Raw genomic sequence first — 17,644 nt, forward strand, 5'->3', positions numbered from 1 at the left:
TGGGCGGGCACAAGTGCCGCACGCTGGATCTCAGGGGAAATCAAATGAATTTTTTTTTCTTGTTTTCCCGTGCGGAAAACCTGGTGCGTCTTATAGTCCGGAGCGTCTAATGGTCCGAAAAATACGGTAGATGTAAATGCTACAAAAATCATTTGACAACATATCTATGCAACTATGCAAAAATTATTTTATATTTTATATATAAAAAATATATATATACACACACACATGCATACATCAGTGTTATTTATTATGAAAAGTTGAAGGGTATGTTTGTAACGTATACTAATCGCAATAAGCGCAACATCAATTCACTTAATATATCACCTTATCATGGAATATTTAACTCAGTAGGGCTGATTTATGTCCATCACTTATTTGACATCAAAAAGAGTATTTGTGCCAAGTAACACTGGAATGTGTCTAAAATAATATGGTTTTCAGCGGTTATGTTCATCATTCTCAGTGCTGGATTTGCATGCTTACCATGTCTCACTAACTGTGTCTCATACAACTGGATAAGTTTCAGGATCCAAGGAGGATGATGGATAAGACCAGCTTCCTCTGTCTGTTTCTTTATTGCTGCCTCCAGCTCAGGATACCCAGCTTTATCCAGAGTTATTCCAGGGAACAAATCATTTATCAAACTCATAAACAATGGCTCATCTTCATCCACCTAAAAGAACAATAACATTTTATTGTAGTAATGTGTGTAGTTATTATGCTTTTAGTTTTTTCACGCCATTTTCAGACATTATTTTTGGGAACATTTTCTTTCTGTGAAATATCAATATGTTACAAAATAAAAAACCTGAACAAAGAGTTAGCACTTTTAAATACTGCTTTGTGATTTTTAAAAAAAAACAAAAAACAAACTCAAAACAGTTTTATTATATGTCACAAAGTTACCAAAGTTACATTTTAAATCAAATGGAATCGAAAGTGAGTAAATTCTCATCTTTATATTTAAGCACAGATATACAGAAAAAAGAATGCCAGATAGGGTGCTTGAGGTAATATATCGACTATCATGGATAAAAAATCCTGGGTATGAATTTTGCCTTAGGTGTAGGTGACAGAGGTGAGAAATACATGCCATAATTCACTAATTTAATATAATAAATTGTTTATTTATAGCTTATCAATTATTTTTTTCACTGATGTTAGTTAAAGCTTCTATTATAAATTTATTAATCCTTATTTCTTTTATTTTGCATCAAGTGCTTAATCTGTACATTCTTAAAATTATTTTCTTATGAAACTTAGAGGATGACATTATGTCAAGTGAAGAAAATCTAAATTGTTAACATGCAGGAATATTTCCAATACAGTTATGTCACCCGTTATGCCACCACCATGTCATCTGGCTGATTCACCATTATTGTATCTACAGGAAAACAAGTGGAACATACTAGCTTTGACAGGTTCATGTCACGAAGAACTCTCATTACTACTGTCTTTTCTGGTTCTTCAGGATTGGATCTTTTCACAGCTCCCAGAGTTCGAAGGACAGAAAGGATGTTTCTTAATCCAAAGTCATAATGTACCTGAAAATAAAGATATGAATTGATGTATGTATTCAGTTATTTTGGCACAAAATCATGCTTGCTAACAAGACTTGCAATGTATGAATTCATTCTAGACAAACTTGTGTGTTAACAAATTCTAGTATCAATTTAGACTTCAGATAGCTTAGATTCAATTTGTTTTACAATATGTCTATAGCTAGTTTATAATTTTAAACCTCTCCAATGAAAACATTTTTATCTTATTGAAATGGAGAGATTTATTTCGGTTTCTTGTGATATTCTGTATGGCAAGGGCAATAAAAACTTCCTTAAAGATTATGTAGTCACAAAAAAAAGACAAAAGAAGTAGAAACATAGTTAGACTGTGTTACCCACCAAAAGACATCTACACACAAATGTTTTGTGACTTGTTGATCAGTATCCATACCCTCCACCCACTATGGTGTCCTCCTTCTGCAAATGCTAGGTAACTAGATGTTTTGACTGTCTAGTCAAGTGACTTGAACGCTTTCTCCGTTGCTAACATGAACAGAGTGTTTAGACAGGGAAAAAGTTTGAGACATGTTGGAAATTATCTGTATGGTTGCTCCAGGCAGGTATCACAGCAAATGGGTCAGCATAACAGCCGAGCGGTAATATCATCATAATACCATACATGGTCATCTTTATGGTTCTTGATAAGTTTCTTTAAAATGCTGTCACAATTTAGTGGATTTCTGTATGATTCACCAACCTGTTTTGACAATTGTTCCTCACACAGCTTGTAGAGGGTGTAAAATTTACGACTGAGGATTTGGTTATCTCGAAAGCCAGCACTGGCTAGCTTTACCCTCATAATAATGGCACGGTCCGGTACCATCATAGCCACTGTACGGAATTGAACTTTCAAATTCTCAGGAAGCTCTTGACGTCCTGCATAGCCTGGATTCTATATTAGAAAAAAAATCACATTTAATAATTAAACAAATAAATTAAATTAAAACTACAATTTACAACCAATGTGTCATACATTTCAATAGCATATTGGATTGTTATACTTTAAACTATGAAACTAATAAACTACTTATGAATGATTTGGGATCTGCTGTGGTATACAAAATGCCACCATAGTGTGGGTGGGAATGCTCCAAAATGCTGTATTAAAGAATGTTTTTATTTTGTGTTAGAAACACCTAACCCTGTGTCTGCTTTTCTCAGGGGGAGGAGTTGCAATAACTGTCCACTATAATATGTTATATGTAATTATGCGAGCCCAGCATGCATAGGGTATGTACAGTAGAGTATGACCAAGAAAGCATTTCACAGAAAGGCACGTGGTATAGCAGCCTGAACAGAGGCTCCAATGCCACACAGAGTCACACTGACACTCATTTGGTTTGGAGGTGTCATGGAAACTTTATATATGAATTTCAAATGCAGGTTTACTGAGTGAATTCTTTTAATGCAGCTTTGTTCCCTGGTAAAGTGCCAGTGCTTCACCCAGGCACCAATTTACCAATCTGTCAAAGAATGATTTGACCCTCAAAGTATTATTTTCTTGCTACATTACTTGAAAGGTAAAGCAGCAGATAATTAGCTAAATTTTAACCTCAGTGACCACCATGTGATGAATCATAAAACACGTTCAGAAAAAAATGTCTCTGATACGTCGCCATGGTCAAGTTTCACTTTGACAAAGAAAGGGGAAAAAAAATAACACATAAGATCTGTTAACAATACCAACCCCAATAATGGATTATTGGAACAGGAGGCTACCCTCTTCAACTGTAAAACTGGCATTTGTTTTTTTTTTAGCAGCACTGATGTCCTACATGTGCAAATTCACTGTTATTCAGTGGCATGAAACAATTATCACTAAATGTGTTACATTGCAATCTAGAATAAAGTTGGCTTAGGGAAGCACATTATTGAGTTGTATGTGTTGTGAGAAAATAATTTATACATCTTACTATTACTGTGCAGTATTTGATAACATGTTGAAATCTGCAGTGAAGCATTACCCTACAAGCAGCTCCCAGCTTTTCATGATTTGAACAGATGTGTAAAATGCCTATGAGAGCATGATAAGGGAAGGCCACAACTGTATATACTCACCATGGTTAAAAATATACCAAATTCTCTGTCCATATCAACCACATCACCATCTGTGAATATGAACTGGCTCTTTTTATTCTTCTTGCACTGTAACACTATGTATATCTGCTGTGCAGCCACTGAGAGGACAGGCAGCTCAATACGATTAAACTCATCAAAGCAGCCCCATGCACCGGATTGCGCCAAACCTGTACCAATCACAATTTAAATCACAATTTTATTTCAAAGCATAACATTTTGTTTACAAAGAAGTAAATAAAGACAGTATATAGTATTGAAAGGATAGTAATTAAGAATGCAGACATACTTTATTTCAATTAAAAAAACAAATCTGCACTAAGAGCAACGAATAATATTTAAAATTAGGTAAAGTTGTTTACTTACTTGCAATCAAATATCTCAATGTTAATATCTCACTGTGCGCTGTTTTTACTTTGTATTTAAAATATATAGGTGTTGAATCATTTTACCTAACACCCACCAGAAAAAACACAAAATGTACAAGCTTCTTTTATTTTTACTGTTACCTATATTCTTTGCAAAGATATTTACAAATAAAAATCCTCTAATTTTTTGTTTTCTTTTTTTTTTTTATAATTGCCTCCACTACATTATGCTCATTGACAGCATATTTTACATGTATATTAAGAAAAAATTGTAGCGCACACCGAAAGGGGGTAGCATCATGAAATTGTTCTTCAATTACATGGAAGTTAAAAGTATGGTTGCAAGAAACCGCTTAGTAAGACAGGCCTTTACATCCCCAGTGGACTGTAATGGGAAGAACAATGATATATTTTTACTTGTCCAAAGGAACATAAACTGAATATTCAGAAGAATGTTGCTTACACCTATTAAAATCTACTGGGAGGGTTAGAACCTAGTTGGAACTGCAACTTAATTTACCAGTTGTATTTGGGGTTTTATTTTTGTGGTTGGCTATGGCTGATCTAAATTTCAAGATTGTGATTCTAGAAATTAGGCCCTAGGTTTTCCTTTGTTAAAGCCACAAATTCAAATATTATGTTGTAGGTCTGATAACCTTTGTAGTAACAGAACTACAAGAAATGAAAGCAATAGTGTACTTTTTTGATTTATCCCTAAAATTGGTCAGTAATTTTAAAGCATTAGAGAAGGAAGTGGAAATTTGCAGGTTTACAACAATATATAAGAATTGAGACGAAAAGGCATTGGGATGAATCGATGATCTACTTCAAATGGCAGATTATATGCTAATCCACCTGCACAATCACGTAAATACTTTTTCTGTCAAATTATTATTAAAATTGTTACTGCAATAGTCCCTTTTTCCATAAATGTATTAGGTTTAATTTCTATGGAAAGATACAAATAATATGTACTATACACAGCTACAATAAAAAGAAATTGTGCAGGACCCCTTATTGTTTTTCTCAGCTTCATGAGGTTATTAAACTTTGGCAGTCATGCTTATTAACTGTTTTAAATTCATGGTAACTAGGCTTTCTAATTAATGTAGCAAATGTTATTAAAACATAGGGTTTAGAGTATTCTAATAATAAAACAGTAAAAAATAAAAAACAATTAGATTTAGGTAGTATGCACATACACATAAGCTACCATGAAGCAGTTACCATAAATGCCTAAAATGAATACTAATGTATTTTTTAATACTAAAAAGGCAGCACTGAGATTCAGGTACACACACACATTTATATTTATTAGTTAATATATGTGAATATACATTTTATACAAAAATATGTTACATCACTTGTTAAAAAAAACTCTATTTTTCATTAAGAACATTACCATTCTCTGCTTTGTGACAAATTTCATGCCCATTATTTTTAAAAGTTGTGATTTTGCCTGTGGAAAAGATGCACTGGGGATATATGAGAAAATATAAAGCCAGATCGAGTTTGCACTCATTCTCTCGGGGATGCATTTTCATGATAACATGACCTTGGACTCTTTCTTTTCCTACATATAAAAAGGGGATGGCTTTCCATTCTGCTCTTTGCTTAAGCTCATAAATACTTCAAGCAGACACACATGATTTTCCTTTTTATTAGAATTTAGAAAGCACTGAATTACCAAATGAGTGCAGAACTTGTTAACCCTTATAATACAGAAATGTTATTATCTGCATTATTCATCATTGCCCCTTAAAAGGTTACACCAAATTATCAACCAAATATTGTCACATGGTTCATGGTTGCAAAAATACCCTATGTCAGGGGTCTGCAACCTGCGGCTCCGGAGCCGCATGGGGCTCTTCAGCCTCCTTGTTGTGGCTCCCTTCGGCTGCCGCGGGGAGATCTCTGATGGGGGATCCCCTTCCTCCCAAGACACTGCGGAAAAAAATCTACCAGTGAAATAAATCTACCACGGGGCGTGTACAAATGGGTGTGTACAATGACATCCCCCTCCTTTGAACCCCAGTTCCTCTGGAATGGGGAGACGTACAAAACCAAAAATGTAGGTGCAAGTGGGGGACACCTGTGACTAACACCCCCTAAAATTTAATTGTTAGGCTATCATCAGAACATCAAGAACTCTGCCCATCAAAAAAATCTACCGTTACACATTGCTGGAGGCACCTAAACCCCAATTTCTCTGGAACAGGAAGGGGGTACAGGTGAACAAAATTAGAGGTGCAAGTGGGGGACACCTGTGGCTAACACCTCCTAAAAACTCCACCCAACAAAAAACCCCTACCCTGTTACACATTGTTGGAGGCTTCTAGCACCTAAACCCCAATTTATCTGGAAACGGGGGTACAGGTGAAAAAAATTTGAGGTGCAAGTACGGGACACCTGTGGCTAAAACCTCCTAAAAATTCATAAAAACTCTGCCAATCAAAAAAATCTACCCTGTTACACATTGCTGGAAGCATCTAGCATCTGAACCCCAATTTCTCTGGAATGGGGGGGGAGGCGGTGCAGGTGACCAAAATAGAGGTGCAAGTGGGGGACACTTATGGCTAACACCACCTACAATTGAATCGCTAAGGCATCGTCAGAAAATAAAGAACTCTGCCCATGAAAATAATCTACCCTGTTACACATTGCTGGAGGCTTCTAGGACCTGAACCCCAATTACTCAAGATTGGGGGGTACAGGTGAACAAAATTAAAGCTGCAAATGAGGGACACCTGTGGCTAACACCCCTTAAAATTTCATCACTAAGGCATCGTCAGAACATAAAGAACTCTGCCCATCAAAAAAATCTACCCTGTTACGTTGGAAGCCTCCAGCTTCTAATGTAACAGGATGATATGTTAGAAGCTGGAGGCTTCTAGGGGCATAGTTCAGTGTTTAATTTATTTCAAAGTAGGCCTACACATGCACACTTGTTGTAACAGGTAAAATTAAAAAAATATTAAAACTTTTAAAAGTTTATAAACTGTGTTATGTTTTGCGGCTCCAGACTATTTTTCTTTAGTGGAAGAGGAGGCAAAATGGCTCTTTTGATAGTAAAGGTTGCTGACCCCTGCCCTATGTAGTCAGCATTATTTGTATTTGTTCAGTTCATTTAAAATTTTGAATATCACTTCCCAGGAATTCATTTAATATTTTATAACTTTTTTAACAGGTCAAAATCCATGCATAATAACTTTACTGTATGTGTACATTCTTACTGCTACATCATATTTATATTCTACTGAATTGCATTTACTAGCAGAAGACAGAAATGTAATCAATTTGATGATGTAATGTAGACAATAATTATATAAAGTTAACCATAGTAAGCAAATGTGCAAGTATTAATTTTTCATATTGGAAAGTAAGAGAGCGAGTGGTGGTTTCAAGTTGAAATAGATTGTGTGTCCTTGGGGACAGTGAGGTACATATTTGATGTGTACCCTTACACAAACAACACTGCCTTTTTTTGGCCCCAAATGTTGAAAACCTATGATACTTGTTTGATACTGCGACTTGTTTCAGTGGATTTTGGTAATAGCAGACTATTACCAAAATCCACTGAAACAAGTCGCACAATATCATAGACTATAACTGCATGCATATAAATTCGCTAATGTACCGTTACCCCTGGGAAAACCAATAGGCGAAGCGCGTTGGGTTAAAAAACGGTCACCATGAACTGATACTTTCCTGCAGTAATACAAGATACGGATGTATATGTGCACACAAAGGTAGATGACATATGTACAGCACCCTCCAGGGCCCAAACAGTACTGCAGGGGACCACAACTTGTATGGTGGCTCACCAGTACTGTAATGTGATGTATTGTTATTTATGAGCTCTATCACCGATTACAATACATTCTTGTTTGCCAAAAAACCCTTTCTTTCCTGTTTGCTTTATATATTCTATTAATATTTCATAATCAGACTTTTTGTAGCACATGGGCCTTGTCTACCTTGTTTGAGATATGAAATTTAGAACAGCTAAAATCACAAAAGTATGTGCTGGTGTTAGTTAGAGAACAAGAATTCCTAGATATATGGTTTGAAAACAAAAAATAGAACTATAAATATGTAAGCTTTTAAAGAGCATGGTCAATGTCTTTATGTCTGACAATCTATAAACTCACAAATACCTTATTGTGTACCCCACAAGCAGAACTTTTAAAATGGAAAACAAAACAGCCTTGCAAATTCTGCTTTGTAATCATCTTCAATTTAGCATTTTAAGTATATTCAAATTAAATGCACCATTAATTTATATATGTGCCAAACATTTCAGATTTTCTTTTTCATGTGTTCTAATTTGTCTAATTAAATGACTTTAATTTCCATAACTAAAGACAAAATAAGTTCTACACACTGACCTGTCGTAGATTGCCATCTACTGGTAACAGCCCGTTGGGAGCTGCAATTTTATAAAAAGGAACAAGTAGATTTCAACAGTAACATTACTGTTATCAACAGTGATGCTTTTGAGGCCAATAGTGAAATTTGTGAAACTGATGGTTTACAAAGTTTAGCTAAGACACACGGCCACAAATATATATTATTAGGGCAACGTTAAAACAATTGGTTTAAAGCTTTGACATGGAAATAACATACCTTTGTATATACGACCCAGTCCTCTGTAGTCCATTTGGTCAGAGCAGTTGAAAACCACAACATATTTTCCAAGACACTTGCCCATGTCCTTGGTTGTTTCAGTCTTCCCAGTCCCAGCTGGGCCCGCTGGTGCTCCACCCATACTCATTCCTAAAGCTTGAGACAGGGTAATGTAGCACCTGTAAGGTTTGACAAAAAATTTTCATTGGAAAATAAAAAAAATGCAAACATACTGCATAACATACTGAGGGATCCCAAAATGATAGACAGATGGCACAATAATCACATATCTCATTGTTCTTTTGAAACCCATACCCTCTCTCATCCAAATTTTTGCCACCTCCAGTGGCTTGGCCATTTACTCCCCCTATTGAATCAATAGTCACTGGTCACTCATTTCTATGCGAGTGACTAAATACTATAGATTCCTGAGATACAGATTATACAGTGTTGTGCCGTGTAGTCTCTGGGAGTAGATATAAAATGTACAGGACTTCTTTAACTTAATGGCGAGCCATCATTTCAGGTAGGGTACATTCTTTGCGCTAACTAAACGTAAAGATTGTTTAAACTTCAATACTGTTATACTGCTTACATTTAACATAATATACCTGTCAGTCAAAGGGGTAATGACCAGCCTGTCAGTACATCCCAAGTACTCATTGCAGTAGGTGAATTCCACATCTGTAATCTGGATGTTACATTTATCTATATCTTCAACAAAATAAAACCTGGACTGCTTTTGCCATTCAAAATCTGAGGCTGATCTAATATTCATGCGAACCTGGAAAGCAAAAGAAACAACAATGCCAGCTCACATTAATTATTAAATGTTTGCATATTGTGTTATATTACATCCCTCAGACTATTAAAATGACCATAAATTATTGTGCATTTATATCACAACTTAGTTTTGGATGGAGTAAGTAAGGATTAGAACTTTCCATTCTTAAGAATGGATTAGAATTCTCCATTGGAAGTTCCCTTGTATAGATTCCTTCACCTCCTTTTTATGTAAAAAGGCTGCCACCAGAACATAAAGCAAGCATAAATCTTACTAACTGAGCCCAAAACCATATTAAAAGCAGGCAGGAGTTTGAACTTTTTACTATTCTATCCAAAAAAAACAGTTTTGAGTATAGATACTGTTGGAGTGTACAACATTAGTTGTATAAAATCAGCACTTATGCATGATCTATTTAAGATGATAGGCCTGATTTATTAAAGTTCTCGATACACACAGGTACAGCCCTTAAGAAAAGGGAAAACATACAGGAAATATATGTTTTTCTTTCAAATACACCCTAAATCTCAAGTTTAATCTGGTAATTTTGTGACTTTACTGTTTCGCCTGTTTTCGCACCTGAATATCCTGAAAATGAAATTTACACCCTTTAACATCATCACTGTATTTTGTGCCTCTCTTTGCAATGAAGGCATATCATGGCTGATGGGTAGAGGCCTGAAAGGTGCTCTGCATTACTTTCACAACACCCTGTCTTATTACTCCCCTCAAGCTCTAGTTCCTGAAGCAAGAAGTGAGCTGATTCTTGGAAGGAGAAGAAATCTCAAAATAATGAGTTGTGTCAATAATGAGTTGATGTCAGTCTAGAGCAGGGGTGCTCACACTTTTTTGGGTCGCAAGCTACTTTTAAAATGACCAAGTCAAAATGATCTCCCAACAATAAAAATGCTAAACATATATTTATTTATATGTATACCGAGTATGACACAGAAGTGACTGGAGCTAATAAGACAATGAATGGCAGAACATTGCACAGACATTGCACTACAAGATTATAGTGACAGGAAAGCTACAGCTCACCTGTCATAGGAGAATAATGTGCTGCACAAGAACTGCTGCACAAGAAATCGCCCAGCACTGCTCACCTCAGACTGCCGTCCTCCTGCCCTCTCTGCCTCCCTCCCCACTCCACACTGTTACACAGAGCCTTCTCACACTGAAAGACATCCCCAGCATCCCTATAGACGTAGCAACCCGGCTGCTAGGAAACAGCAGGGGGGGGGGGGTAAACCAGGGTTCTGCGATCTACTCGGGCTGCCTTTACGATTGACTGGTAGATAGCGATCAGCGTTTTGGGCACCCCTGGTCTAGAGGAATGACAATTCATGGCAGGCTGCATGTGCATACAGACACCCTAGTCAACAACCACATGTGTTGCTAAAAGTCCCAAGGCAGATGGGGATGAAAGGACTGGAATATGCCAGGAAACAAGGTTGACTTTTGAGTTAAGCTTCAATTTACTGTACTTTAGTAAGCATTTTTCGCAAGCAAAAGTATATATATTATTATAGTATGGTGCTTTTTTAATTACTGGAAATCTGACATACCAGATCATCAAAGATATCCTTTTGGTGAACATGGATGGTGATTAAGGTCTCATATTTTGTTCTCTCCATTTTGGTCAGATCCTTTGTTGTCATATCAATTAGATCATTCAACAGGTCAAGAAACTTCTGATTTGTTGTTTGCATAACCTTAAAGAACAAAAGTGTGAATGTAAGGGGATACTTATTTGCAACTGTCACTATAGCTACACAATTTCAAAAAAATATTACTTTTACTAATATGTATGTTTTTTTTTTTTAACAAACAGCAGTCTTAATTAAGTTGAAGAGAAAAAACATCAAGATAAATATCAAACCATGATTAATTACTCTATTGTGGAAGTATGTAAAGATCCCCAAACACAGTTTAGCAAAGCTGTGGAACATTTTACCTTTTTGTCTGTTTTGGACATATTTAGGGCTTCCTCTGCATCTCTTGTCCAGATCATTTGAATTCCCAGCAGGCCAACTTGTGCAGGGAACATTGCCTGGAAGTCATAGAGCTTGAAACCTGAATCGCTGATGGCAATGGATGCTTGTCTGATAATGCTGTGTAAGGTCTTCTTAACTCCATTAAGAAGAAGACCAAGCCATGTTTCCACATTTCCCTGGGGAACAAAAAAAAAAATTAGGGCACAAGTAGTTCCACTGGCCTGGTTCATCTTCCGCAACTTTTTTTTTCACATTTTATTTAGGATCAGTCCATTATGTTATGTTATCCATCTATGTTTATTTTATTAAAAAACGTCTTTCCAATTAGTTAAAACATTTATTGATTGACATAACAAATCAGTTTTACATACATATTAAAATCATTTAAAACCATATACATAAATCTCTCTATGTTCCTAATTTTTTTTCTTTTGCGTTTTGTGGAACCAGTCCACTTCATCAGGAGGAAAGAGATTTCAAAATAAAATGGTCAGCTCCATGATTGTGTGATCCCCTCAGAGATTAGGCATGAGGTCTAAAAGAGAAAGTGGTAGCTATGCAGGGTCTTTTCTGCAGTTCAACCAAAGAGAACAAATTCAACTGTTTTAACCATTTAGATGAATGCTCAGAGAATATATCAACCGCATACACAAAAATCCACTAAACAGAAATGCAATCCAATAGTAGTACCACTAATCCTGGGCACCTCTGTGCCTTCAATGCCTCACTCCATTGCAGGCACAGAGGTAGGGTAGGATGCCAGCAGGTCACATGGCTACCATCCATCACCTGACCTTCCTTTAAAAGGAAGTGACTGTCAACAGGAATCTTTTTTGTGCAACATGGAAATCTATGGAAATCATGGAGGTCAGATGTTATTGGGCATAATTAATTAGTACAGAGAATGATAGAAATAATATTTTATAAGTGTTCAAACAAAAAAAATCACAAATGTTACCTGAGCATTAACAGGCTCCACTAGGGTCACTTTTTCCCCTTCTTGAGATTCAAAATGCAAAATCTGATCATAGTTCTTCTCATGAAAGCCTACTCTGTTAACATTGTCAAACAAACTCAGAAGATGAGCCTGAAAATACAAATAAATGTTATTGTTTATTTCCTAACTTGTGGACTACTAAACCATAAAGAAAAAATATCTCTTACCTGAATAGTGTGTGAATCTGATGCTTGCCCAAGAATTTCCAGAAGAGCTGGATCTGAAACAAAGAAGAAGCGAGGAAATACCAAACGCTTCTTTTCTAGGTATCCAGTGAGTGATTTCTGACACATCTCTAGCTGTTCAAGTAAATGTGGTAACAATTGTGCCAATGTTTCATCACCAACACAGCACTGAACAATATTGGTAGTTTCGTGAGCTCTCTGCATGATCTTCTGCCAGGACTTGTCAATGTTCTGGAACCTTTTTGCCTCCTTAAATGAGAAAAGTATAATATCATCAACATCTGTTCATGTTATGTCTTTTTTTAAATTAATTGCACTACTTATTAGGTAATTGTGAGTTTGCAGCCATCAATGCTTTTGTGTTTATAGGAAATACAAAACAACATAGAAACCTTTTCAGTTTACTCACTGTAAATCTCTTTAGAAGATTTAAAATGTATAAAGTATTTTATTTTTTTAACGGGTCTTTGGCATGATATTTTTCACATTACCCTATTTGATAGCACATGTAGAAGTCTGGTGGGCTGTATTGAACATGCATGAAGATCAGGTTAAGAAACCATGAAGAATGTACAAATTGCAGACCTCAGGGGTAAGAACTGGGAATGTGGGTGTTTTTATAGCTTGTAGGGGCCTAACAGTGTGTTGGTATAAATTACGGCTCCCTGTAAAACTACATCGAATAAAGCCTAATGCATTTTATTATGCTGTGACACAACTGCTAAAATTTGAAAGGCTTTGCTTTTAAAGTCAGTGGTCAAACTTTTATTTATATTTATATTTATTTAATTAACTCCCGAAAATCTTTAAACACACTTTTAAATATATTTTTTGCACTTGCAAAGGTTGTATTTCATAGATGAAGCCATTTGGAGATATGCTGTAAACATACATATACTTCAAAGGAGCTTTATCAGTTCCTTGTCTATTAACATCTGTTCATACATTCACACAAATATATTATGGATGCAGTAACCAAGGCAACATATATCTTTGCTGACAATCACTGGCACAAGGGACATCTACCCTTTGTTCACTGCTGTGTCATTGATTGTTCCTACATAGATAACATGTGCAACTTACAGAACACCATTTATATACTTCCTGCAGACGTTTTTACTTATTTTATTTTTTGTCATACAGATATGGACATATTTGAAGATAATGCAGGTCCTTGGATTGCTTGCATTTTAAAAATATTAAAGGATATATTAATCAACAAAAAGCTGCATTATTGTGTTTACTTTTATTTGCCTGGTGTTTAGCGTTAAAGGTTAGTTCATTTCACTTTGTTACTGAATAAATCCTTTGTCTTCAGATGATGATAAAATGAATATATTTAGGCACCTATCTGTAATATGTCAATACATACCTGAGGTAGTTGCTTTGCAATGTCACCACCAACAAACACAGCTTCCAAGTAAATCCAGAGGTTTTGCACAGTAAGCCAGTTTTCAATGATTTCTGTTGTGTTAGATAGTTTTTGCACCCACTGTTGTATGGTTGGCTTAAATGGCGCATTATACCTGTGAAGCAAAGATTTCAAAATGTAAATGTAATAAGGAATAATAAAGAGGATATTTACTGGAAATCAGTTAATATTCTCCACTAGGCCTATGTACTAATTTCATACTAGTGTTTTTTATAAGTGGTACTTCTGCAGTCAACTGCATTTACCTGCCCCCTAATTAATATAAATGAAGGAGTTAATTGCTCCCTAGTTTTTTTCAGGCATTTGCTTGCAATAGTTTTCATACAGTTTTACAGACCTTACATAAAGCATACACGATAAGGTGGAAAACTCCAACTGGTATGTAATTCCATAAAAAATGCACTGCTTCCAAGCACCAGCACAATAGTCAAAAAAAACAACACCTATTGGCAACAGCTACACTGAACATAGCCTTAATAAAAGTATATTCGTATGTAAACATGTATAGAATAACAGTAAATGTTATCAAATATTTTTAGATATATTTTAAAAAATGGTTTTGTGTAAGATGTTATGGGGTATGACAGGTGTTACATGCCCCAATATATCAGTCCTGTCCAAGAATCTAAAGATCTATAATTTACCTAAAAATAATTTTATATTAGAAAAGAAAGAAGGATTGGGTTGGATAAATGTCAGCATGTTTGTTTTCCTAATTCCAAGCATTTCATAAACATTGATCAAATCTGTACACAGAAATAGAGATGTCACACCAATCTCCACATAAATGTCAGCTAGTGATAACTGCGCCTTTGTTCAGATGCTCTTAGCCTGCTGGGAGTTTTACAGTTTTTCTCTCTGTGTCTGTCCATTTAAAAGCCATTTAGTCAATAGGATGAATCCACATTTAAGATGCAACCTTTTTAACGGCATAAAGGTCTGCAGAGTGTGATCATATTTTGGATTGCAGAAATGAAATCTGTAGAGCTTAGAAGATTACATATTAAAAAAGTGCAAAAATGTGTGCACGCAATGGCAAATATTTCACAGAACAACAAAATGGCAGCACAGGCAAAATTTAAATCATTCACTAAATTCAGGCCCATGGTAAAGACCATGTATATATTTGTATTTATATGTCTGTGTGTATATATATGTCTGTGTGTGTGTGTATATATATATATATATATATATATATATATATATATATATATAATAAAATAATGACATGCTGTCATAGAATCAGATTGAATTCAGCTTGTCCATTTTGGTTTTTCCTCTCTTTATGGGTACTTCACCATGCTGCATTATTTGCTGCATATAGATGATAAAAAAAAATACTATTGTGTTTGTGTAAAGATTCCTGTTCATTTTACAAAATATTCTGACACTTAAGGCCTTAAAAAGTCAGCACATAAAAGTAAAGTAAAGACACTTCAATATGCAACTATGTGAAAAAGTTTTTAAGATGACAACTGGAACTTTTTCATACTTATTAGCCCCTTACTGTAAATGATGGTATCATATATATCACAATATAACAGCCACCCCTAAACAAAACTTTTATGGTAGCAAAAGAATAATTTCATCATGTGGACATGCATAGTACATATTATAGCCTGATTAAATGTTAGTAAAGCTACCACTATGCATATGCAATATATGTATTCTCAAAAATTCTGATCAAAGTGGATAGATATTGCAACAAATGTTTTACTGGAAATCATTTTTTTACCTGTTACTCATAATGGAGCCTAATACCATGAGACTGTCTTCCATCAGAGCAATTTTTTCAGAGGTGTCTGACCCTTTCAAGAGCAGTTCTCCTCTTGATTTGAACTGGGCAAAAGTGAATACATGGGCACTCCATTCATTAATGACATTTTTCAATTTGGCTTCAATGTCTTTTTCTTTGACAGCACTGATACATATGTCCTACAACATAAAAATCAAGACAAGCATGAAACATTCACATTTCTTTCTGAACCTTGTTCTCAATTGTTTAAAATTCTGTATTGCTGAAATACAGTGTAAAAACTTTGATTTTTTTTTACTAACAGTATCTCTATGTAGGTTATGATTGCCATCAAACACTAGAAGGGCTTTTAATCCGGCTTTTGTCTAGAGCAGCAGACTGAAAGGTGAAGTGACATAGATGTCAGGTACAAACTATATATGTTTTCCCCTGATGTGACCACCACCGCACACCTTTGACTTAAAAAAATAATGAACTGCCTGATCACACAAACTTAAAAGTGTTACCCTTTGGGCCTTATTTATTAAAGCTATCCAAGGCTGGAGAGGATACACGTTCAAGTGAAGAAATCTATTCCAGGTTTGCTGGATCACCCAGCTTCATTTAATTCAGGCCCAATAAGTTTTGTTAATATAATATATATAGTTCATCCCACTCAAAACATTTTATCTGAGAAGTTAAAATAAAGAAATTACAATACATAATTTATGTGTTGAAACATATTTCAAACACACTAGGGGGGTCTAAACAAAGGAAATGGAAATTATTATCAGTAACCTACATGGGACCAATAGGTGGTATTGTATTTTAACCATAAATAACTTTTTTCACAAGCTTTTCACTTGAGCCATAAAGTGCCATAAACGCTGCAATATTGACTCAGAATATGACTGTGTGTTTGATCCATGTATGTTACATAGTAGAAACACATTATGAAGCTGCTAACAAGATGGATGCTACACTAAATATAATCTAGAAAGGCAGTAGGGTCATACTAATGTCCAATTTCAAATAAATTGTAAAAACCAATACATATTATCCCTTTACCTTCATGTAACACATTTGCAGTACCCTTTAATAACATTACTGGGTTTGCAGGATTAAATAAATGACCATAAAAGCCATTAGCGATAAATGAAATACCAACTGTTTTTTATGCTATTAAATCTATTAATTATATTAAAGAAATTTAACCTGCAAATTGCAAGTGGTCAGTGTTTTGTTTGCCTTTTAATGAGCGAGAACTTTTTTATCTGAACATTTTTCTAAATTTGCACATAAAGTACTAAAGTTCCAAAAGCCAACTAATGCATTTAAAAGCACAAAGCTATTTGCATAGCTAATTGATGTAGAGAAAATAAAACAGCAAAATATACTCAAGAAGTCAAGTAACGCACTGCCGAAACAAATGAAGAATTGCATAGCTCGTATGCTCTCATTTGTCCGACATAAATATTCATACAACAATTACATCTCCACATGCTTTAATTTGCAGGCAGCAATAGTTCGCCTCACTCAAAACACAACTAATTGATACAGAAGAGGAACAGCCACCTGCAGACTAGATTGCTCTTTTTTTCCAAACTCACAACCCACACGCACTTGTGGGTCCCTCTGCTACAACAATTGAAAGTTTCACCTCTCTTCACTTTCCTCTGTCATGTGACTCATTCTAAAAGCCACTGGCACCTCTTACAATTTGTACTACTGAACAATGACAGCCCTTGTTAGAGATGGAATTTCTTTCACAATACTCCAGAGATAAAAGCAACAATAAAAAGCAGGCACAGTTGTGGACACTTCAATTATCTAAGTGTGCGTTACATTTCACATTTTAAAAGTTATATCATTCCAGCAA

The 17,644-nt window shown here is 35.3% G+C and overlaps 1 protein-coding gene across 1 annotated transcript in view; it reads right to left on the reverse strand.

Annotated features, from left to right (window-relative positions):
* Positions 1-17,644, reverse strand: part of LOC140331139 (dynein axonemal heavy chain 5-like) — a 160,821-nt gene that overhangs the window by 89,802 nt on the left and 53,375 nt on the right. The window contains exons 35-46 of the mRNA XM_072411892.1: positions 15,766-15,965; positions 13,971-14,124; positions 12,581-12,847; positions 12,375-12,503; positions 11,377-11,592; positions 10,988-11,134; positions 9,247-9,419; positions 8,636-8,814; positions 3,624-3,811; positions 2,263-2,457; positions 1,413-1,547; positions 487-676 (exon numbers count right to left, since the gene is read on the reverse strand). Coding sequence (XP_072267993.1) covers positions 487-676; positions 1,413-1,547; positions 2,263-2,457; positions 3,624-3,811; positions 8,636-8,814; positions 9,247-9,419; positions 10,988-11,134; positions 11,377-11,592; positions 12,375-12,503; positions 12,581-12,847; positions 13,971-14,124; positions 15,766-15,965 — 2,173 coding nt within the window. The remainder of the gene's footprint in view (positions 1-486; positions 677-1,412; positions 1,548-2,262; positions 2,458-3,623; positions 3,812-8,635; positions 8,815-9,246; positions 9,420-10,987; positions 11,135-11,376; positions 11,593-12,374; positions 12,504-12,580; positions 12,848-13,970; positions 14,125-15,765; positions 15,966-17,644) is intronic.

Source organism: Pyxicephalus adspersus, chromosome 5 (assembly GCF_032062135.1).
Source record: "Pyxicephalus adspersus chromosome 5, UCB_Pads_2.0, whole genome shotgun sequence".
In the NCBI taxonomy this organism is placed as follows: Eukaryota; Metazoa; Chordata; class Amphibia; order Anura; family Pyxicephalidae; genus Pyxicephalus; species Pyxicephalus adspersus.